Source organism: Dendrobium catenatum, unplaced genomic scaffold (genome assembly GCF_001605985.2).
Source record: "Dendrobium catenatum unplaced genomic scaffold, ASM160598v2 fragScaff_scaffold_716, whole genome shotgun sequence".
NCBI classification, from domain to species: Eukaryota; Viridiplantae; Streptophyta; class Magnoliopsida; order Asparagales; family Orchidaceae; genus Dendrobium; species Dendrobium catenatum.
In genome coordinates this window covers 20,868,838-20,893,836 of record NW_021319178.1, presented here as the reverse complement: position 1 = coordinate 20,893,836, position 24,999 = coordinate 20,868,838, and the positions used below count along the sequence as shown (strand labels likewise).

The 24,999-nt window shown below is 36.1% G+C and overlaps 1 protein-coding gene across 1 annotated transcript; it reads right to left on the bottom strand.

Moving 5' to 3' along the window:
- Positions 1-6,675: 6,675 nt before the first annotated feature.
- On the bottom strand, positions 6,676-20,485 carry LOC110105164. Its single transcript, XM_020834555.1, has 3 exons — positions 20,218-20,485; positions 7,418-7,884; positions 6,676-7,380 (listed from the first exon to the last, which is right to left on the bottom strand). Exons 1-3 carry the CDS (start codon positions 20,483-20,485, stop codon positions 6,676-6,678), a joined length of 1,440 nt encoding a protein of 479 aa, XP_020690214.1.
- Positions 20,486-24,999: the final 4,514 nt, after the last annotated feature.

The window sequence follows — 24,999 nt, the reverse complement described above, 5'->3', positions numbered from 1 at the left end:
ATTTAATATTTTATAGTATCTTATGTTCCTAGAATGATCAAGTGGATAGGCCAAAATCCATGGTTTATTGTACTATTAAATGTTTCTTATGCGAGGAATTGGATTGTACACTAGGTTGTGTTCATAAAATGGTATTTGTCTGGAAGAAACATTGTTTGCATTATGAGGAGACTGAGCACAATATGTGACTAAGACATCTGACTTTTTATATGGTCCTTTATTGTCGCTTTCCAAGGAACGGAAGGCCATCGTAATTCCGAAACTCTTGTACTGTTTTGTGAGATATTGATATATATTCTTATTTTACTGTACTTCAATTGGAATTTTTTGGCGTTTACAGCATTCAGAATGTTTTATTTTCTTATTTTATTCTTTAACTCATTTGTTTTTTTTTTTAATTTCTTTCTATATTTTTATGGTTTCTGATAGTGATTTCTTGAAGCGTACTTGAAACTGAAACACTCCTGACGCATCATTTTACATCTATCTGGAACATGAATATTCCCAAATGTTAAATGTCTCTAAAATTTGGTTTAAGATTTTTTCCCACAAGCTATGTAAGTGTAGCTTGAAATTATTCACTTTGTAGATATATTTAGATTATACTGAAAATATTCTATAATGAAAGGTTGGTGGAAGATTGAAATTGAACTTCTATTCATCATCATCAAAATTAACTTTAGCCTTTCATCAAAATCATCATTAGCCTTATCTAATCCATTTAAGACTAATTTTATTAATCTTCATTTGTTATTCATTCTTGTTGACATTTTTGTTGAAATGTTAAGTCAATTAATTTTTTTTTTGCACATTGTTTATTAATGTTATATTTTGTCTATTCATTTTTCTTGATAACCCATTCACAATTATTTTATCAGCTTTTCCATTTCTTCTATTCTTCATTATACTTCTCTATAATTCGGAGATCATTTTCTATTACTTAATCTTTAATTTGGCATTTCTTTGGCCCTCATATAACCATTAGCTCATCTAACTTAATAGTTTTTTTTTCCACACTCAACTTGACTAATAATATCTTTATCTCCCAGTACCCAAATCCATATAATATAGCTATTTTAATTGTAGTTTTACACAACTTTTTGAAAGACTATGACTAGTGATTAATTTAGATATATTAGAAATGTCCTAGAATGGTGCAAATATCAAGGTGCTTGAGTTCATATAAGGGTGGCCCCTCCTTAATTATAGTAAGCTTAAGCATGACAAAGTTCATTATTCAAAAACTTCTTTCTACTTAATCCTATCTTTCCATTTTCTCCTTCAATCCTTTAAAGCTCTCTCATCTTTGCAAATTCATACATTTCCCAGTCACTCAATAATGGTATCAAAGCCTTATTTTGATTGTAGGTGTTTACCTATGCATAGGTGGCATTGTATTAATGGCCAACTTTACAGCATCAAATTCAAAATTGATCGTCATATTTAATCTACTCTTTATCTTTGATGGAGAAAATTATGATGTTTGGAAGAACAAGATGCAAGTTGTGTTCTAATTGCAATCTTTGGCTATTTGCCAATCCACTTATCAAGTGCTAATAATTGAGAATCAACACATAAAACTGAGCAATTGTAGGTGAAAAATGAATTGTCAATAAAACCCATGTTGCAAATATTTTTCTAGTGGATATTATGTCAAAAAATAACTATAATGAGTTGTGATGTCTTATTATGTGAAAATTTATTGTATTTGCTCCACCATGAAAAATTCATCAGAATTGTTCTATAAAAAATTTGTTGATAAGTGCACTAGAATTTACCTAGCGAAATATGTGTGGGGGAACTTTTCGGAGTGACTTTTTGCCCTTAATTCGTCGTAAACCTAGAGTTTTTGGGTCTTAGAAAAACTAGCAGCACAAACCATCCCTAGAATGTCGATCATCTACATCATATCACAATTTTGAAATCATATCAAGCCTTTTATATTCTTAATTCAATGTCTACATAACTATAATCTAATTGAATAACTTGTAACATTAAATGTGTGGTGGAGAATTTTTCCGAGTGACTTTTTGCCCTTAATTCATCGTAAACCTAGAGTTTTTGGGTATTAGAAAGACTAGCAGCACAAACCATCCCTAGAATGTCGATCATCTACATCATATCACAATTTTGAAATCATATCAAGCATTTTATATTCTTAATTCAATGTCTACATACTGTAATCTAATTGAATAACTTGTGACATTAAATAACATCAATGAGGAAAGTGATAGGAAACACTTGAAGATTTCAAGTAAAACCTATCAATAGAGATAAAAATCATCAAAATGCTCCAAAAATTTCATGGAAAAATCAACAAAAAAGTAAATTTTATTGAAGAAATCAAACTAACGGAAGAAATAAAACAAGATACAATTGATCCTCTATTCAAGAGGAGGATCTATCTCTCCCAAATCTCTAGACCGCTAGAGCCCAAAAAAAACTAAACCTAAGAGATCTCAAGTTTTAGCTAAATTCAAGATGAAACCCTAACCCCTACAAGAGAAACTATTTAAAGCAAAGAATATTACAAAATCTCTAAACAGCCCCTAATTCAAATTTTCCCTCCCAAAGCAATATTTAATTGAGTTGTTCCCTCCCAAAGCAATATTAATTGAGTTGTTCCCTCCCAAAATAACATTTAATTGAGTTGTTCCCTCCCAAAACATTATTTAATTGAATTGTTCCCTCCCAAAGCATTATTTAATTGAATCTCCTAATTCAAATTGGACCGGTCTAACAATTATCTCCTCCCAAAGATCTACCTTGTCCTCAAGGTGGAAGGATGAGACATTGTTGATAGCTTTGTTCAGCTGCTCTGTTAGTGGCTATGTTATTGTCCATTGGAACAAAGCTAAAGCTTTCCTCTTTAGACATAGCCATGCAACCATAAACTTCACCTTCTCAGTCAACCCATTCACCATGAAATATATCTTTACCCGGTACACCCACCCATAAGCATCCTCCCTTTTAAATTTTACCCAACTTCCTTACCCTTGGATTACTACCACCCCAATAGCTTCTTCATTCTCCAACTGTCCAACATAGTGGTTGTCGTGATCCCTCCATGTTTCTCTCATGTATCGTGGGTGGGAATCCCACCTTCCTTCCCTTCGCCTCACATGACCCCTGATCCCCATGGTTCGGCCCATCCCCCTCCTTCGGTCATCCTCTTCCCTTGCCCAAAATATCTCCCATAGGAGTCGGCCACCCCACCACCTTCACCACGAAATGCCCTTCCACTGTCCCCCCATATGAACCCTATTCTGCTCCTTTTCGGAGCCCTAGGAGGTAACTCTTGACCCCCTCCTCCGATAACTTCCCTTGCTCAAAAATACCTCTCATAGTGATCGGCCGCACTACCGCCTCCACCAAAAAAATTCATCTTTGTTGTCCCCTCATCCAGAGACCCTGATCCACTCTTTATCAGAGCTATAGGAGGTGGCACTTGATGAAAGAAATTCCCCTTGTCAAACTCTTGCTTCGCTTCGGCCAAGGGAATCCCGGTCAAATCTTGGTTAGGGTTAGCCATCAGAACAACTCTTGAAGTTTTGTTTGCATCTCCTAGAGCCTTCTTAACATCTCCTCCACTCTTCTAAATCGGTTTTCGATATGGTTTTCCATATATGAAAATCTTTCTTTCATGGTAGAGAACTTCTCCACGCTGGTTTTGAATTGCTCCATCTCGCCTTCCAGTGCCTACATCTTCTTAGCTATCATTAATGAGATCTTGGCTCCAATTGCAAAAACAACGAAGATATCATATTTTTCCGCCCAAGAACACACTCTGATACTAATTTGATAGGAAACACTTGAAGATTTCAAGTAAAACCTATCAATAGAGACGAAAAACAACAAAATGCTCCACAAATTCCATGAAAAAACAACAAAACAGTAAATTTTATTGAAGAAATCAAACTAACATACGAAATAAAGCAAGATACAATTGATCATCTATTTGAGAGGAGGATCTATCTCTCCCAAATTTCTAGACACCGCTAGAGAAAAAAAAAATTAAACCTAAGAGATCTCAAATTTCAGCCAAATTCAAGATGAAACCCTAACCCTTACAAGAAATTATTTAAAGCAAAGAATATTGCAAAATCCCTAAACAACCCCTAATTCAAATTTTTCCTCCTAAAGCAATATTTAATTGAGTTGTTCCCTCCCAAAGCAATATTAATTGAGTTGTTCCCTCCTAAAATAATATTTAATTGAGTTGTTACCTCCCAAAGCAATATTTAATCGAGTTGTTCCCTCTAAAACAATATTTAATTGAATCCCCTAATTTAAATTGGACAGGTCAAACAATACTCTCCTCCCAAAGATCCACCTTGTCCTCAAGGTGGAAGGATGGGAAACACTTGAAGATTTCAAGTAAAATCTATCAATAGAGACGAAAGATAGCAAAATGCTCCACAAATTTCATGGGAAAATTAACAAAACAATATTTTTTATTGAAGAAATCAAACTAACTGAAGAAATAAAGCAAGATACAATTGATCCTTTATTTGAGAGGAGGATCTATCTTTCCCAAATCTCTAGACGCCGTTAGAGAAAAAATAAATAAATAAATAAACCTAAGAAATCTCAAATTTCAACCAAATTCAAGATGAAACCCTAACACTTACAAGAGAAATTATTTAAAGCAAATAATATTACAAAATCCTTAAACAACCCCTAATTCAAATTTTCCCTCCCAAAGCAATATTTAATTGAGTTCTTCACTCCCAAAAAATATTTAATTAAGTTGTTCCCTACCAAAATTTTATTTAATTGAGTTGTTCCCTCCCAAAGCAATATTTAATTTAATTGAGTTCTTCCCTCCAAAGCAATATTTAATTGAATCCCCTAATTCAAATTGTACCGATCTAACAAAAAGTAATATAATTTTTTTAAGCCTATTAATTTTTGTTTCACTCCTTTCTCTCTCTCTTGCGTTTTTGCTCCTCACTTTCCTCCTCATCGTCATTGTATTCCTTCTCACATCATTCTATTTTGCATTGTTGACTCATTCATTGTGCAATGATTCATTAATTATTGCTTGCCTTGCAGCATATATATACATTTTAGCATTCATACATTGTATTCATATGTTGGAAATTCTCAAACATTGTAACAACATAACACATTACTTTTTTTACATCACAATCTTCTATAGCCAAATAGGAGATATAGAAGGATCACTATAGGAAAGTTTGCGGCGGACTTTACTGTGTGTATTTATTTTTGCTGAAAATGACGATGAATTTGCAATGGAAATTTTCAACGAATTTTTTTTTGCGACGGATTTGCGGAGGATTTTCCGCCGCCAATTTGCGGCAGAAATTGCCACTGCAAAGTCGCCCCAAGCAGAGTTATAATATAAAAAAAAGCTTTATGTTTTGATTTGTCTCCGCAACCGAATGGAGAAGGGAGTTAGTTTAAGTGAGGTGTAGGTTTAAATCTCGGTTAGGCGAGATATGGTGCGGGCGGTCCGGTCAGGTCGGTTAGACGGGATATGGCGTGGGCGGTCTGGTCAGGCACATGCAGCCAATCATGTGTGGAGAGCGCAGCCTATTAAGCAGGAGAGGGCAGAGGGCAGCTAATTATTCTCAGCAGAGGGAAGTTCAGTCAGGCGTGGGCAGCCTGACCAATTTTTTTTTTGAAATTTTACTGCAAATTCGTCGTAAATCCAACACCACTTTTTGTATCTGATTTATATTCCACAGCAAATTCGCTGCAAATCGTATTTTGCGACATATTTTCCTTATTTTCCTGCGAATTTTTATTCCACAACTAATCCGCCACAAAAATTTGAGGATGTCATTAAACATATTGTGCAAACAAGTTGAGCCTCGTTATACAAAATTCTTTCTTATTTGACCAATAGGGTAACCGGGAGATGCTCTTTCATAAAATATAAGATTATTTGTTAATCTCTTAAGATAAAAGATTTTTGGGAGAAAAAATGACAAAAATTTCTCAAACTTGTGAAATCACATATTGCCTACTTCAATTAGAACTTCTTTCCTTATACATGAGCGTCAAGTTATAGATTAAATCTGTAGAAAACATCATATTGAAAATAAATATCTATAAGAAATTACAAGGACAAACATATACAATACTTATGTTTTCCCATAAGGCTCAATTTACTTCCATTGCTCTTGTGTATCAGATCCACATATTGGTGTTTGTTGTTTGGGAGGATGCTCATGAGGGCTTTAGAGGGATTGTAGGAGGGGTCAACCAAGGTTTAAATTTGCGTAAATAAGCCTCGAGGCAGTTTTCATCCATGAGGTGATGCATAAGCCTCAAGGCGGTGTGAGACATAAGCCTCACGGACGCAAAATTGCGTAAATGAGAATTTAAGGGTCTTAGCAGGTAAATAATAGCAAGATTCTATCATACAATACAAACATCTAAATGACAAGTGAAATTTGTGGAAATTAAGAAAAGAGATGCAATAAAATCATGTTCCAAAGTACAAAACCACAAAATTATAGTCTATCAGAACTCCCAAAGTACAATTAAGAAGGAACATATAAAATTCAATCATATCCTATCACTAAATGGGTCTTCAAGGAAATATTCTTCTCCAATTGTATCTATGAATGTCATATCTTCATCATCTTCATTGTGACTCACTTTTTTTTCCTGTTTAATAAGAATGATCTTTATCATGTTAATTGATCAAGGGAATCTTCTTCTCCATTCTGTTGATGTAAACATTGCTTTCAGAGGTTGTCTCACATCCAACAGTCTCTGCAATGTCAAATAAGATGTGGCGAACCTGTAGAATAAACTTGCATTAGGAATTGATAATGATTTGCATTGCACAAATGTAATAACATAACCTAGTGGTTGCAGGCGAATGATTTCCTTCTTTGAAAACTTTCTCATCAAGGCTAAGACCCATGGATCGATACAATGTGCTGCGCAGGGGGTCCAATATAGGTGTTTCCTCTTCTCCATCAACATCTGACCAGCTGCTTTGTATGCACTGACATTATCAGTCACCACTTGAACAACCAATTGCTCCCCAATCTCCTCAATAATTCCATATAGTAAATTGAAAATGAATGCAGCATTTTTAACCTCATCTGAAGCTTCAACTGATCGTAAAAACACTGTGCCGTAGGGATTGTTGACAAGGATGTTAATCAAGCTCCTGCTCTTCATGTCAAACCATCCATCACACATAATGGTTACACCAGTCTCAATCCATGTCCGTTTAATCTCATCAATGCTCCGCTCTATGTTCTGTAGCTCCTCCTTCAAAATCCATATTCGTAACTCGTACATGGAAGGTACCTTCAACCCTCTCTCATACAACCCTACAGACCGCAGCATATTGAAGTAAGCCGGCGATGTCGCAACATTAAATTGTATGGCATTCTAAAAAAAAAAAAAATCTGCCAATATCCATGCAAACCTGACGTTGACCCTCTTTGGTACTAGCCGCAGGCATCATCTCTGCTTGTCCTCTATCCTCTCCTGGATTAGTCATATACTGGTCCATCAGACCCCGTGCACCTCTATTATGTATAGTGTAGGAAGAGCCCTTTCCACTCTCACTCCCGAAGTAAGCACCATGTTTGACCCTTTCATCAAATTGCTCATGTTGTAAGTGTTTTGCCGTGGTACTTTTCTTCATGTAAGCAATAATTTCATGATTCACCTTGTCTGGCACATTTGCACACAGTGCTACGTTCTTATGAGAGCATGATAAGTGTTCCTTCATGCGGGTTACTCCGCCCTTCACAACTTTCTCGCAAAAATTACTTTTCAAATACACATAAGTCTTCTCACCGCCGCTTATGTCAACTTGTACACTGTATTTCCAAGAATGGTCCCTCCGCAATGACGGAATAGACTTTTCTTTGCCTTTAACCATATTTTCTAAAGTGAAAAAGCAAATTAAATCAAAAAATTTGAAACCCTAGCTTTCCTATAAGTTGAAAAATCTTATCCTAAATTAAAAAAAAACTCTAACAACTAATCAAGGAAGGATGAAGAGGGGTGGCCAAAATTAATGGGCTCACCAGCGAGCGGCGGCGCCGAAGGAAGAAGCGTCGGAGACGGTTCGGCCTGGAGCTCCTTGCGGGATCGGGAGCAGCAGGTCACGGGCACGTGAAGGATGCGGGATCGGGAGCAGCAGGTCACGGGTAAGGAGTTAAAGTGGGACCCAATCAAAATTGCGCACGCCTCAAGAAAAATTGCACAATTGCGCACTTGAGGCGCGCCTCACAATGCTTGAGGCGTACGCCTCTACTAAGGGCAAAATTGCGCAAGCCTCAAGGCGTATTTGGGCAAAATTGCACAAAGGCGCGCCTCTTATTGCGCAATTTTAAACAGATGGGTCAACATTTTTGGATGGTTCTATGTGATCTGTTGGTGGTAGTTGGGATAGTAATAATGTTGCTCATAAGATAGATGATATTATATAAATGAGTTTGCATGATAGTATATAAATGAGTTTGCCTTAGTAATGGTTAAGGAAAGGATGAAAAAGGTTGAAAAGGAATGATACGTGCATGATAGTATATATGAGTTAATCTTCTTTCTCAGCCCGTTGAAAATAGATGATATTTATAGTGGGGTGGGGCTGTCTTTTCTATTAAATAATGTCTTCAAAAAATAATGTTAGAAAACTATCAATTAATGTTAAATTAAAAGATTTTACAAATAAAATAAGAATAGTAATATCAAAATTTAATGTTAGGAAGTGCAAGCATGTCAATAGTGAAATTATAAATTTATATAAAATTGATAGACAAATATTGATTATTTTTTTCATTCAAATCAATATCAATTGTAGTTAAATCATTCCTTGTAGACACCAACCTCTATTTTTTAGTGAATCCATCAACCTTTTGTTATATTCCTTAGCATCATGTAAGTTTGTCATTAGTTTAGTATTAATAATATGTTGTATGAATTTTGACATCTCATCTTCTTGATTAGCAATCTCTATTAAATGTTAATGAGTAGTCCTACCTCTTGGCTTAATCACAATCATTACTAACCAATCTATCTTATCTTTAGTCATTTAAAATAGTTCGCATAGTACCCTGCATTAAAAAGGCATTCAATATGTACGCTGTGGTGCCCCTCAATTCGAGGCAGATCCATGGCGCATCGAGGCATAAGCCTCACCCGTTCGAGTGAGGCATGCAATATTTTTAAATGGGGCGTATGCCTTAAGGTGGAATGTCTCGAGCTGTTCAAGGTATCACCTCATTATTTTTTTTCCTTTTTAGAATTTCACGCGTATAATAAGTTTTAGGGTGTCTGTCTTGGCATCAGCTGCGAGTAGGGGTGTGAACGAGTCGAGTCGAGCTCGAGTCAGGGGGTGTTCGAGCTCGACTCGCGGGTCAAATACCGAGATCGAACTCGAGCCGAGCTCAAAAGTCAAGCTTGACTTGTGACACTGAAATGACATACATATATATATATATATATACATATATACATATATATTGTATATATACATATATAAATTTAAAAAATCCAAAAATTATTCGAGCCGGCTTGCGAGCTCATGAGCCGAGCCTCATCAAGCTCAAACTCGAACTCGTTTACTGAATGAGCTCGACTTGTGTGCTTGATAAGCTTGGCTCGCAAGCCCATGAACGAGTCGAGCTCGAGCCGGCTCGGCTCACTTACACCCTTAGCTACGAGTGTGAAGTATCACCTTGAAAGAGAAGCTCTCCCCCTCCGCTTACTTTGGAAACAACTGTCGAATCGACTGCGAGTGTGAAGTATCGCTTTGAAGGAGAAGCTCTCCGTCTCCACTTCGACAATGATTGTCAAATTTGTAAGGTGCTAAGAACGAATATAACGATCTTTCGTCATTTGAGCTTTTCCTTGACTTCGCTTGCTTCGTATGAAATAGAGTTTTGAATGAGTCGCTCTCCCATCACAATGAAGGTGATGAAATTTCTTTCGTTTCAAGCCTCGTTTTGGTTTCATTTGCTTCGTGTGAAGTAGAGCTCTAAATGATTTGATCTTAGCAACGAAGGATGAAGGTGATAAACTCTCTTTTCCTTCGAGCGCTATGCATCTGCTTTGGCTTACTACAGAAAAATTAGCTATTTGTGGCAGCAAAATTCACGGCGAGATTCGAGAAGTTCGCCGTAAATCTTTATTTGCAGTGGATTTGCGACAATATGGTTCTTATGGTAAAACGAGTGTCACAAACATATTTGTGATGAAATAATCTCTATTGAAATGATGGCTTCACTTTTGTGGTCCATCTCAGATTCCATCACAAACGTCGATACCAGATCGTTGTATTGCCATTTGCGGCAGATTTTTCGCCGCAAACCTATAACATAACAAAAAAAAGCTCATACAATCTTTTTTTTTTTGCATTCCAACATTAACAGTCCAAGTAGTTGTAAAAAATAGTTATGAAAAACAAATATAATTAAAGAATACTAGTCAAACTACACAAATTAATGAACAAACACTATAGGTAAACCAATGATTTTTGGTGAGCTTTACAGCGGAAATTTTTTTTGACAAAACTGTGATGGATTTGTGGCGGAAATTTCCCTCACAAATCTGCAGCAAATCTGTCACAAATAAGTGTATCTAAATCGATATCTAGCTCATTTCTTTCATTCACTCTTGACTTTGTTTGTTCCTCCTGCGCCCTCGCCCTCAGCAACTAGCCCCTTGCTGACGTTCCTTCGCGAGTCCTAACCGACGTGAATGTTCTTCGTCTCCTTCGTCGCTTTAAGGCCTTGCTCCTTCAATGATGTTCTTCCTGTTGGATCGGGATTGGAAGGAACAACGGGAGCTCGCTTGTTGTGAAGGTAACTTTCTCCTTTTCGCAAGCTTCTTCCGCTAAATCCCTTAAATCTGCCAAGCTAAAGGTTTATTAAATATGGGATTTAGCTAGGGGAAAAAGAGGGAAACAGAGGTTTTGTTGGTGGATCGGAAGTAACAATTGGAGCTCGCTTGCCGTGAAGGTAACTTGACCTAAGTATTTTCCAATTTATGTTGGATTACATCAAGCATCAACCTTAAGCCCATATCTTTTTGCTTTAGTCATGGATGTTCTTACTAGAGATTTGCAAGAGGATGTTCCCTGGTGTATACTTTTTGCTGACGATATTCTTTTTGTTGATAAGACTAAAGAGAGAGTTAAAGGTAAACTTGGATTAGGGAGGTCAACCTTAGAATCTAAATGTTTTCGTTTGAGTAGATCTAAAATCGAATACATGGACTGTAATTTTAGTAGTAAAAGATCTAGTGGGAGGTTTGTGACTTTGAGCAATCAAGTCAATAAGAGTACACGTTTTAAATATCTTGGGTCTATTATTTAGAGTGATTGCGAAATAGACGGGGATATTATTAGTAGAATTCAAGCTGGATGATTGAAGTGGAGGAATGCATTGGGCTTGTTGTGTGATAGAAAAATACCACTCAATCTTAAGGGAAAATTATATAAGATCATGGTTAGACCTGCAATGCTTTATGACACAGAATGTTGGCCATTGAAAGATAAGCATAATATTAAGTTAAGTGTTGCATTGATGAGGATCCTCAGGTGGATGAGTGGCGTTACTCTTAGAGACAGGATAAAAAACGAGCATATATGTGAAAAGGTTGGAGTAGATCCAGTGGCAGATGGTTGGAAACTTTTCCTTCATCCATGATTTGGTTTGCTCCACTTTTCCTTCCAAAGCATCCACCTTATTTGCTGTCATCTCTCAAAAAACTCGTTCTGATACCAATTTGGTACATTTTATAAATAAAAACAACAAATAAAAGAGAAGAACAACGTAGGAACACAAAAATATGTCTGATTTTCTTATTTCTCCTTCGAAAATAAAGCATTATATAATTGATCTACTATTTGAGAGGTAGATCAACTTTCCCATAAACCCTAGATACTGTTAGAACTCTCAACAAATACTAGGAAAAAAAGCATCAATCTCCTCCCTAAACTATAGACAAACTCCCCCTTAAATAGCCCTAGAACACAATTAGAACATTCCTTAATTAACAAAAACATGATTTAGGAAACCTTTCTAAAGAAATAGAATATTCCTAATCAACATAAATATAATTTAGAAAATCTTCTTAAATAATTAAACTTAATTTAGAAAACCTTCCTAAATAATTAAACACTTCATAAATAGCATAAACACAATTAGGAAACTTTCCTAAACAGTCCACTTTTTTTTAGAATAATAGATAATGGAGACACATGAATATGCATGGATCAAGTTTTCCTCGATTTTTTACACTGTTAAATAATTTTGTAAGCAAGGTTATTTGAGGCGTTGATGTGAAGAAAGAATTTGGTTAGAACTTGTGTATGACTCATGAATCCAAGAATCTTTTTAGGTAGCCAATATATGATGTGAGCAGCTGTTAAAATAGCTTCTCAGTAATATTGCTTTGAAACGTTGTTTTGAAAAAGGAGTCTTTGTGGTACCATATTTATTCTTTTATTCAACAGCTCCATTTTGTTGGATTGTATACACACAAGATAATTTATGCTTTTTTTTTCTTACAAGAATGAGCAAAGTGAATGGCTAAAAGTCTTTAGCATTGTAGGATTTAAATTTTTAATTTCAGTTCTAAATTGATTTTTGATCAATTGTAAAAGTTGAGAAAGATGATGTTCACATTACTTTTGACATTTAGTATAAATATCCATGACACCCTAGAACAATCATCGAAAAAAGATACAAATCTCTAAGTCCAAAAGATGTTATGCGTACACAAGATGGTACTTAAATGTCACTATAACTGATAGGAAAAATAATAAGATTTCTTGTGTCTTTTAATGGAAAGCTAGTACATTTGTTTTGCTCTAGTCCATAAACATCTTTTCATTGTTGATTTCTTCATTTAATGAAGAAAATATAATTTTGAGAGTAATAAATGATAGGTGATCAAGATGCTGGTTTTGCATTCAGAGCTTATCTTTATTAGATTTAAGAGTTTCTAAAAGAAGAGATAAAATTGATGGTTGTATGGAACTTTGTTGATTATTGGTTTTGGTAAGGTGGGAGAGGTGATCCAATTTTCTAGCATGGCCAATTATCCTTCTAGTCCTTGTTTATAAAAGACAATGTCAAGGACAAAACACAATATTATATTTAGAATTCTTAGTTAGCTTTTTAATAGTTGGTAAATAATTTAGGTATGTGGTTTGTTTTGGGATTTGTCATGTAGTTTCTAGTATCTTTAATTTGTATGTTGAGCCTTTTTGTTATCTCTATTGATCATCTTTGTGGGGTTGGTTAGTTGTGCGGTCCTCAATATGAGAGGGCTTTAAGTCGGAGTTTTTCGTATCGAGAGCCTTGAAAACTAAGGTCAAGCCTTCCACGGAGTTGTGGGTGACCACAACTCCTATTCTTTCTACAAATTGGATAATGACAATGATTTCTCTTAGTGATTATAAATCCTCTTTCTTTTCGGAGAATTTTTGTCCTTATATCATCAAACTCAATATTTAATAAAACCTAAAAAATATCATATATTTAGTCATTTTGAATAAAGCTTCCATTTGGATGCATTGATAATAATTTTTTTTTTATTTATAACTATTCATCTCTTACCACAGACTTTGTAATAGGTTAGAATATTGTGTGATGGATTGCCCTTATTTCATTATGGATAAGATCTTGATCTTGACATTTTTTATTTGTGTGCAATCATGGACTTTAGAAAATATTGATTTTCTGTATCTCATATTTTCTTTGATGAAGGGAGGAACAGTGATGCATTACTAATCTTTGAAACCATAGAGTTCCTTAACTAGGACATCACCAAAGAGTATTGTTCATCCCATAATTTAAACATTTAATCTCCTTGCTAAGGTCATCACAAAATAAATGGGATTTTTATATTTCTTTTAAGAATGTGGGAACCCATTGTGATCACTTAATTTAGTTCTTTCCATTGTTTTATAACTCTTCCATTGAATTTAAATAGTCAGTCTTAAGAGGATTTGAGACCAAGGGATTATGAGCAATATTGTTGTTGTCTATGGATAGAGAAATCATGGCAATAGTGCATTCACAGAAGCAGAAAAAGAATTGAAGTTGAAAAGTTTTTTATATAAAAAAATAGGAACAACAGGAAAAGAAGAAGACACTTAGATAAAAATTCATTGCACGGATATAATTAAATTTTTTTTTAGAATAATTGAGTTTATTTTATTCCATTATTTACACACAACTTATGTAATCTTAGAAAACTTCTATTTAAAAATATACAAAATCAAGGATTGAATAATAACTACAAAATTAATTACCATAAGATAAACTATAAATGTTTCTTTGTACGGTTGGGTAGCTTACATGGACTGCTGAGGTGGTTGCAAGGATGCCATTGATCCATGAGGTGGCAGAAAGAAGATCGTACTGTTTGTCTAGGAGCACAACGATGGAAGAGAAAACGGTGTGCGTGTTTAGAACGGCAGAGATGGATGCGGAGGTGTTGTAGGTCTTGGTGGGATTGGAAGTCTAGGAGTAGGGGCTAGAAGGGTCCTATTTTATATTAACCTTGTTGCAATATAGCACAGATAAGATATATCTCAAAGAATTATATATATCAAAGGATTTATCTATGACTAGTTCATAAATTTTGTTTACATGAAATCTTACATATGATCTAAATCAGGTTACGAATTCTTCTTTGGTATTGAGGAGTCTTTATACTACTAGTTATTTTATGTTGTTGACATCATAGTAATAGGTAATAAGTTGAAAGGTACTAAGACTTTATAGAAGGCGTTACTCTAAAATTTTGAAATTAAAGAATTATGTAAGTTTAAGTATATCCTTGATATTGAGGTTGCAAACTCTGGATATGTAATTTTCAGATCATAACAAAAATACATATCATGCTTATTGAAAAAAAATAGACTAGTTAGGAACATAGAATGCAAGCCTATCAAGGTTCTTATGAAATGTAGTCATAAACTTGGGATGTTTCAGAAGATACAATCATAAAAAATTCTCTTATGAAGGGCATGTGGAAGACATACCTATATATCATGTACTATAACTAACAATGCTTATATTACTGGTTGGGTAAGTCAATTCATGCATAATTCTATGAAATCAATCTCAGCTTTGTATATCAGATTTTACAATATCAGAAAGAACTCTCGGTAAGGAAATTTCATTCAAAATTGGGGGTGATCTAACACTTGAGGCATGTATAGATATAGATTATACTTGTTTTATTATTGATAGGAGGTCAATTTCAAGATATTGTACATTCTTAGAAGGCAACCCAATGACTTGAAGAAATAAAAAATAAAATATGATGGCTCTATGGAAAAGAAGTCTAATTTATCACTAAGAATTTGTGAATTATTATGACTGAAAATTATCCTGAATGTTAAATGTTGAATGGAATTATCTATAAGGCTCTCTTATGACATGAACCTATGATGCACCGACACTTCTCCTCAAAGAGGCGTGCAGTGTCCGACACGACACTCGTCCGACATGTGTGGACCGAAAAGTGGTCCAATTAAAAAATATTAAAAACAAATTGGGACACGTATACGACACGCCGATTTAAATATTTTATAATTAAAAACAAAAAATAATAATTTCTTCATTTGGGAGATTCGAAACTATTTTCTTGTTTCCTATCCACACACAAATCAACGTCTGCATTTAAAATTACATTCATCAAATATTCTCATTTTCATTTCTCCTTGCAATGAAGGTATTTTCATCTCTCTCTGGTGATGGTAACGAATCGATTATCTGACTCTCGCATATATACTATCATTTTAAGCACAAATTCTAGTTTAAAGGACTATTATTTTTAATTTTTTTTTAAATTATACTTATTTAATTTTATACCTAATTTTAAATAAAAAACTATAATATCGTGTCAAACCGGTTGTTCGTGTCTATATTTTCAAATAATTGACAGGGCTCTGTGTCCGTTGTGTATTCGTTGTCGCAGGTCCATATTGTGCCATCAAGACAAGAATCATTCTCATATGAAAATATATTGAAGTGGATAGACTTTTATAAAGCAGAAAGCTCGATAGTGGTCTAATCTATACTTTGTTCGGTGTCACTTGTGGCCAAAGAATTATTATGAAAAATATTTAAATATTGAAATGCTAGTTTTGAATAACAAATCCATTTTATAATCTATAGACATTAATATTAATTCGATAATTATTATTTTACCTACTTATCAATTTACTGCGTATTATTATTATTATTATATTATTATTATCTTGATTGTTGTTTCATTATAGGAAATTTTCTCCCAAAATATATATAAATTATCAAGAAATATTAATGAATGCCACCAATTCTTTTAATTTTCTAGTCAATTATATGTTAATAGAATTATTTTGGCAATTGATTAACGATTCTTTTTTTTGAATTGAGTGGAGATAAATCCTTAAGAATGAGGTCTTAATTATTTAATGAATTACCAAATTTCTTTTGACTGAGCAAATAAGTTGTTGGTACAAACATAATACCTAAAATAATATTAGTCATGATTCTTTATTCAAATAATTTTTATTTTCACTATTAACACGTGCTTAAATTTGCACATATATATATATACTTATATTTCAACTTTTTGAACCAATTTACCATCCTTCGTTATTCTAATATGAGTACTTGTTTAGCTTCAGGTCATAAGATCTTTCAATTACCGAACTCACGACTCTTTATATCTCTTCTTCTACCATATTTCTGCAGATAAACCCTTCCATTCAAATTATTTTTTATTTTCTCTTGTTGATCATAATATTGAATATATTATCAAAAACATCGGTCTTAAAATGCATGGTATACACAGCTCACCTTGGCCTGTTGGTTGAGAGCTTATGCTTCCAAACTAAGAGGTTTTGGGTTCGAGTCTTTGTGTATGCGTTGTTTGTGTGAGTTTGCCTTAAATGGCCTAAATGTCCAAAAAAAAAATGCATGGTATTTAGATTGTCGGATAATATTTATCCTTCAACAGGGTAGGTTTTAATTAATGATTAACTTCTTTTAATTATGAGTGATATAATATTGTAAAAGCTTAGATTCTATTAACAGACTGACCTTGTAATTTTAGCTATTATGCAAACATTTTATAACAATCGATTTCTATTCAGTGTTCTTGGGGTCTTATTAATTTCTCCATTATATTCTTATAAAAAACATTCCATTTTTTCTAAATGTATGAGTTTTCGACAAGAAAATTCTATGGCAATTAGACCAACAATTTTTTGCTACCATTTTTCAATATGAAGAACTAAGATTTCTTGCAAAATAGGCTAATTCTTTTTGCTGAAACATTCGTAGACATAACTACCTAGGTTTCATAGTAAGTACTACTAGAAGAAGTAATCACTATTGATTTAAAAATTTTAGGTATAATAGTTAATAGTTGTGATGATGAGTAGTCGTTATGCACAGTCAAATAAGGAGCAAATATGAAAATATGTGGGTATGGTATTCGAAGCAATCGGCCTATTATTTGAAAAAAAAAAAGTTTAAGAGCCTTCTAATAGTGAGGCTTAGTAATTTTGTAACTTGTGCTGCTCAATAACACTTGGAACTACTTGTTATTTATTTATTTTTTATAAGAAACTTGCTTCAAGGTTCTGGGGTATGAATCATTGAAAACTTAATGAAAATTTTTTGATGAATAATATTGAGATTTTCAGCGGATTCTTGCTGGAAAATCCGTTGGGTTTCATCTCAATGACCTTTGATGCTGCCCAATCTCCTGTCTCTAACCTAATTACCATAAAAAAACTTATTAGAATTATTTTTTTCTAGTAGATTTTTCGGTGTTAGAAAGCCTTTGCACTGAGTTTTGTTTTGATAGATGTACATCTCCTAGAAACCAGAATTTTTTATTGATTTGTATGATTTTCCAAAGGATTTTTGGCTGGAACCCATTACTTTTCTGTGGTGAACACCTTGAATTGCTCTATATATAGATAAACTAATTTATCTTTATGCTCTACTCTATAGCATATTGACTATGAAAAATTACTAATCTTTCTCATGAGTATTGTTTTCATCTAAAAAAATTACTATGACCACACCTTCCATAAGATTATCAGTTCATCTATCATAGTTTGTAGAGGTACTCATCCATTTTATCCTTTGTATTTTGCGGACTAGGAATAATTAGTATAAAAAATGTGTATAGACTTATGCACATCTTAGGAGAGAGATCGTAAGGTGTAATTGTGCTGGCTGGAATGAGTAGTACGAGGCAAAATGAATATATGACAGTCATCAAGCTTTGTATGTGCGATCAAAGTGTTTCCATTTTGATTTTTTAGGAAACCATTGTGTGTGTGTTTATTATATATATATATATATAATATAACCTATTAAAAGGAACCTCATTTTGTTTACATTGTTTTTTGTTTGTGGGTTGTATCTAGGTGCTTCAAAATTTCTGCATTCAGTCTCGATCATGTCATCTTTATAATATGATATGTATTTATTGAACTGTTGTGTATTAAGATTATTTATCAGGTTAGTCTATTTCAACAATCAAATAAATTGATTGGTTGAAATAATCTTTAGGCATGCTAAATTCTATTTAAATGCTTAGCATTTTTAGGCCCACTAAAATCTATTTTAACTCTTAAATGCTCAATTAATTTTATCTCAAAATAACATTAACTTATCAAATTTGCATATGTTCTATCTTGTTGGATCCTATATAAGCTCTTCATGTCACCGCAGCCAATTAATATCTTAAAAGACATTGTACATGTTTTATTTAACAATTGGATGCAATATGGATGTCAGATGGAACCTATTGCAATAATTCAAAAGTATACCAATATTAGGAATATCTAGTTTCAATATCTTCATAGAGAAAATTAAATATAATGGAAGAAGAAACCATGGAAGAATATTTCTCTAAAATCATTACCATTATCAAAATTAGTCCTATGCCCAACTATTTAGGTTAGGCACTTACAGTTGATGAATCCTTATTTACATTCATTTTTTGTTGAGTGTTGTATGAGGTATTAAACTTATTCTTCACAAATTATTTTGAATTTTTTCTTTCTATTTTATACTAGGTCTACTCATTTTTTTATTTACAATCCTTTAAAATCAAGTTTATCTACTCGACTAATGAATGCATCTTCTACCCCTCATTGTACATGTTGAAATTATCTGAATAATTACAACTACTTATCTTTAATAGGTGTATTTATTTTCCTAATTTAATCATTCCATGATTTAATGTTTCTAATTTTGCCACATATTCATAATATTCTAATTTTCATTACATTTAACTAAGCTATCAATGATTTTTTTAGTATCCAACACTTAAATTTATACAATATAGTTGATTTAATTATAACTTTAGAAAAATTATGTTTAAATCTCTGTAATATTATCTTATTATATAAAATTTTTTATGTAGCCTTCCATTTAAATCATCTATAGATTTAACTGTTGAAGTTATATTCTTGTCTATATCAATGTTCATTTGCATAATATATTCAAGATATCCGAACTTATGACACCCTGGTTTAATTTTATCTTTTAATAATATTCACAAGTAAATATTAGTATATCATACCACAAATTAATATTGTATACTTAGTCATTATTTTACTAATTCTAAATTCTATATCTTCTTAATGGTTTCTTTATTATCATCATCTTTTAAATTATTTATAGGTCTGTCGATGATCAAAACTATATTATAGATGGAATCATACATCAGGGAACCTTTAGTATTTCTATAACTTTAGTATTTTGAAAGACATTTTTTTGGTTGCCTTGGACTCATCTCAAGATATGGTAGGGTAAAATTGCCCAATGTATTATATGCTTTTGATAGGAAATACTTGAGTTCACAAGTAATCCTATCGGATTTACTTGAATTCACAAGCAAACCTAATTAATAATCAGTAAAAAAACAGCGAGAAAATGAAAGAATCGTGGTGGAAGAACAGACAAATGATAGCAAATCTTATAACAATCAAGGAGAAACAAGAACAACGTAAGATACAAGAGATCCTCAATTCGAGAGGAGGATCGTCTCTCCCAAATCTCTAGACAAGATTGTCTAGAGCCCAAGCCTCTAAGAAACCCTAATTTCAATCAATCAAAACATAATCATACCTAATCCTTCTCCCACTTCTTAATACAAAAGTTTTCCTAATATGTTTTCCCTCCCAAGCCCTAAGCCGCCCCTCCTTTCAAATTTCTCCTTGTTTAGAATAGTGGGGCCCGCCCCTTTTGGCGGAAACGTGAGAGGAGGCGGATGAGTTCCGCCTCTTGTAAACCATAGGAGCTGGTCCCCCTTGGGCCGACTGGATCGGTTCACTGTGAACCGATCTAACAATACTGCCATCCCAAATAATCACATTGTCCTCAAGGTGAAAATCAGGAAACTGATGTTTCATCCTCTCGTAAGGCTCCCACATATCCTTGTATTCAAGGAGGTTCTTCCACTTGATCAACACTCCTTTAGTCCCATCTTCTTCCTGGCGAACCCCCATCAGCTCTAAGGGTTCCAGAACCACCTCTAAATCCTCAGTAAGTGTCGCCGATAATTAAGTCGGGGTTGGCCGTATAATCACCAATGGCCTGTCTCAATTGTGATACATGAAAAATCGGATGTATAGTCGTCGTTGATGGTAGTTTCAGTCGATATGCCACCACTCCGATCTTCTCCATCATTTCATAAGGCCCAAAGTATCTCGGAGCCAGCTTCTCATTCCTCCTGTTGGCGACTGTTTTCTGTCTATATGATCGAGGCTACAAGAACATCCTCTCCCCTACTTCAAATTGGATGTTCTTCCTATGCCCATCAATTTGTTTCTTCAGGATTTGTTGAGCTCTCATCATATGTCTCTTCAATTCTTCTAACACTCTATCCCTCTCATCCATGTACTCTTCGACTGAAGAAACTAGAGTGCCGCTACTCTCAAAATGCACCAAGTGGGGAGGATCTCTTCCATACAACACCTTGAATGGGGTCATTTGAGAAGCATAGTGAAAAGAGGTGTTGTACTAATACTCCGCCCATGATAGCCACTTAGCCCAGAGCTTGGGTGTCTCTGATACGAAACATCTCAGGTAAGTCTCCAAGCTCCTGTTGACTACTTCCGTTTTACCATCCGTCTGTGGGTGGTAAGATGTACTCCTCTTCAGAACTGTCCCCTGTAACCTGAACAATTCTCTCAAAAAATGATTGAGGAACACCTTATCTCTATTGGATACTATCGCCTCGGGTACTCCATGTAATCTGACCACCTCTCTGATGAAGGCTGAAGCCACTGTTACTACTGTGTAGGGGTGTTGGAGGGGAATGAAATGTGCATACTTGCTCAACCTGTCCACCATCACTAAAATCACCGTGAAACCTTCTGAACGGGGCAACCCATCGATGAAGTTCATGGAGATATCCTCCCATACTCGTCCTGATAGAGCCAATGGCTGTAGTAGTCCTCCTGGTGATATAGCCAGATATTTGTTCCTTTGACAAATCTCACATATGGCGACCATCTCCTTTACATTTTTATGCATCCCTTTCCAATACATCTCCGCCGCTAGCCTCCTGTATGTCTTCTGGATGCCCGAATGACCCCCCACAACACTTCCGTGAAACTCTTAGAGTAAGTTTGGGATGTGGATTAAGGTCAGGGGCATCACAAATCTGCCATGATATAGCAGTTTGTCTCCCTCCAATGAGTACCCTGGGTGGCTACCCTCTTCTTTCGACAAATATGACCCGATCTTTCCCAAGCTTTCATCTGTAGCACTTTCTTCTCTGATGGCCTCCCAGTCAAGCATCCAAGGAATAGATAGTGCAACTGTCTGTAGCTCCCCCCAACATTTGGATAAGGCATCTGCCGCCTTGTTCTCCACCCCTAGCCTGGCCTGTACTGAATCTAAAATCGTACCCCAGAAACTTGGACAGCCACCTTTGATGTTCTTCTGTCACCATTCGTTGTTCCAGCAGGTATTTCAGGCTCCACTGATCTGTCCTGATAATGAAATGCCTTTCAAGTAAGTTGGGTCGCCACTTCTGGATGGCCAAAACGATGGCCATCAACTCTCTCTCGTAAATTGACTGCATCCTAGCTCTAGCAGTCAATACTTGGCTGAAATAGGCAATGGGCCTCCGACTCTGCATAAGCAATGCACCCAGCCCGTACCTGGATGCATCCGTTTCCATAATAAAGGTCTGAGTGAAATCTGACAAAGCTAGGACCGACACCGTAGTCATTACCTTCTTCAGGATCTCAAATGCTAACGTGGTCGCCTCGCCCCATAAGAACCATTCCTTCTTCAACTGCTCCGTGAGTGGCCATGCTATGGTACTATACCTCTTTACAAACCTTTTGTAGTAACCTGTCAGTCATAGAAATCCCCTCAACTCCTTAAGGTTTTTCGGCACTGGCCACTTGAGCATTGCCTCAATTTTGGACTAATATGCTGCCACCCCTTCTTTTGACATAGCATGGCCAAAGTACTCAACACTGACTTGTGCGAAGCAGCATTTCTTCAAGTTGGCCCTCAGTTTGTGCTCCTGCAGTACCTCTAACATCCTCTTCAAATGCTCCTAGTGCTCCTCTATCCTGCTATAGACCAGGATGTCGTCAAAGAAAACAAGTACAAACCATCTGAAATAAAGTTTGAAAACCTTATTCATAAGGGCTTGGAAAGTAGCAGGAGCCAGGAGCGTTGGTGAGTCCAAAAGGCATCACTAGGAACTCATAGTGTCCCTCATGAGTTCTAAAGGCTGTCTTGGGTACGTTCTCCATCCGGATCTGATCGTAACCTGGTTTCAAGTCTATCTTACTGAAGATCACTGTTTTACTCAATTCATCTAGCAACTCATCAATGACTGGTATAGGAAACTTGTCAGGTACAGTTTCCTTATTGAGTGCTTGGTAGTCCACGCAAAAACGCCAGCTGCCATCCTTCTTTTTCACCAATAGAACCGGGCTAGAGAAGGGACTGATGCTGGGTCTGATGATTTCTGTCTCCAACATCTCTCTAATCAACCTTTCAATTTCATCCTTTTGGAATTGAGGGTAGCGATAAGGTCGTACACTGATGGGTGACACTCCCTCCTTCAACACGATGGCATGCTCCTGCTCCCTCTGAGGTGGCAATCCCTGAGGTGCCTGAAACATCTCTTGGAACTGCTGAATCAACGGCTGAATGGAGAGGGTGTCTCCTCCTCCAATCTCGCTCCCTCGAAATTGTGCAGCTCCACCCAATGCCCTCCGCCCGCCAACTGAATGTCCCTCACCATCGTTTTAAGAGAAACCAAGGATTTGGAGAGCCCCGCATCTCCTGTAATCATCACCTTCCTCCCATCCACCATCAACTCCATCGTGAGTGCACCCCAATTCACTTTAATGTCTCCCAAAGTTTGCAGCCATTTCATCGCCAAGATGACGTCTGTACTCCCAAGCTTTAGCGGAAGAAACTCTTCCCTCATCTTTATCCCCTGGATCGTCAGTTGTACTCTGCAAATCCCCTGACCTTTCTCCACCTTCCTCGTACCCATCATCACCCCGTAACAGTCGGTATTCACCAATCTCACTCCGAGTTGGTCGACGACTTGGGTGAAAATGAAATTGTGAGTAGCCCCACTATCAATCAGCACCACCACCTTCCTGTCCTCTATTTCTCCCTTCACCTTTATGGTGCGATTCATAATGAACTCTACCATTGAGTTCGGGGAAATCTCAGCCAGATCCAAGTGTAGCTTCTCATCCATCTCCTCCTCTATCTCCGCCTCACCTCCCTCCGCTTCCTCGTCACCACAGACGGTGAGAACATGAAGAGTTTGGTCCTTGCACCGATGTCCTGGCGTGTACTTTTCATCGCACCTGAAGCACAACCCTTTAGCCCTCTTCTCCTGCATCTCTTTCTCCGCCAGCCGCTTGAAATTTGCCCCGCTCCCTCCTCTTGTCTTCTCCTTGGTGGCCTCTCAACTCCCTCCTGTTGCAGGACCTTTAGATGCTAGATGAGTGGTCGTCATCCTATAAGTGCCCCCGTTGCCGCTATTCCTGGATCCTCTCTCCAAATTCCTCTGATTTTTCACCAGTTCGGCCAACTTCATGCCCCCCCCCCCCCTAAGTTACCATGCCCCCCCCCCCCAAGTTACGGGGCATCAGAACCTTCACTGTTGCTCAGATCTCCGACTTCAGCCCTTTCATGAAATTTTCCTCCAATACTGTATCTGAGAGTCGCTTCATCCTGCTATCTAGGTGCTCAAACTGCTCCCCGGTAGTCTGCTACCGATCCCTCCTATGTCAGAGAAAATAACTGCTCATAAAATTCTCCTCCCCAATCGGTTTGGAAACGTTGTATTATGTAGTCTTTGAATTCCTTCCAGTTCCTGATAGGCCTCCTCTGATCTCTCAACTGATACCACGACAGGGCCTTTCCTTCCAAGCACAATCCGGCTGCAGTCAGCTTCTCCTCCTCCGTCAGCCCATTGACGGCGAAGTATCGCTCCACCTTGTAAATCCACCCATACACATCTTCTCCTTCAAATATGGGCATCTTCAACTTCCTCACCTTCTTGTCATCCACATTTCCCCTAATTCTTTCATAGTTTCCCCTCTCCAAAGCACTAGGATGTTTTCTGGTCTTACCTTGCTCTGTCATAGACCAAACCCCCTTCGAAATCCCCCCTTCTGCCTTCAAAATCATCACTCGGCGACCATAGTATCCCTCCTGACGTTCTTCATTTCCACCCCCTCTTTCTTCCCTCTGGACAGGCTCTAGATGGGGTCTTCTTCTTTCTCCTTCCATGATTTCCACCTCATCTTCTTCCCAACGAATTTCCGAATTCGTACTTTTTCCTTCCCGTCCTTTTGCCACGAAAGCTGCCATTTGATTTTGAATTTCTAACATCTTTTTCATCATGTCTCGGATATCGGTGACTTGTCCTTCCAAGGAGGAAATCCTTTTCTCCATTGTCATTTTGATTTGATTCATCTCTCTTTCAAGCCTTTCCTCCAGAGCATCCAACTTTTTGGCCGCC

What these genes read in the sequence shown, in the direction of transcription:
- LOC110105164 (XM_020834555.1), bottom strand. Translation starts at nt 20,485, where the DNA reads ATGGGGGTTCGCCAGGAAGAAGATGGGACTAAAGGAGTGTTGATCAAG. An exon ending in TCACGTTTCCGCCAAAAGGG is followed by an intron (nt 7,885 to 20,217) that starts GCGGGCCCCACT and finishes TTTTCACTTTAG; the next exon opens with AAAATATGGTTAAAGGCAAA. An exon ending in CCAAAGAGGGTCAACGTCAG is followed by an intron (nt 7,381 to 7,417) that starts GTTTGCATGGAT and finishes TTTTTTTTTTAG; the next exon opens with AATGCCATACAATTTAATGT.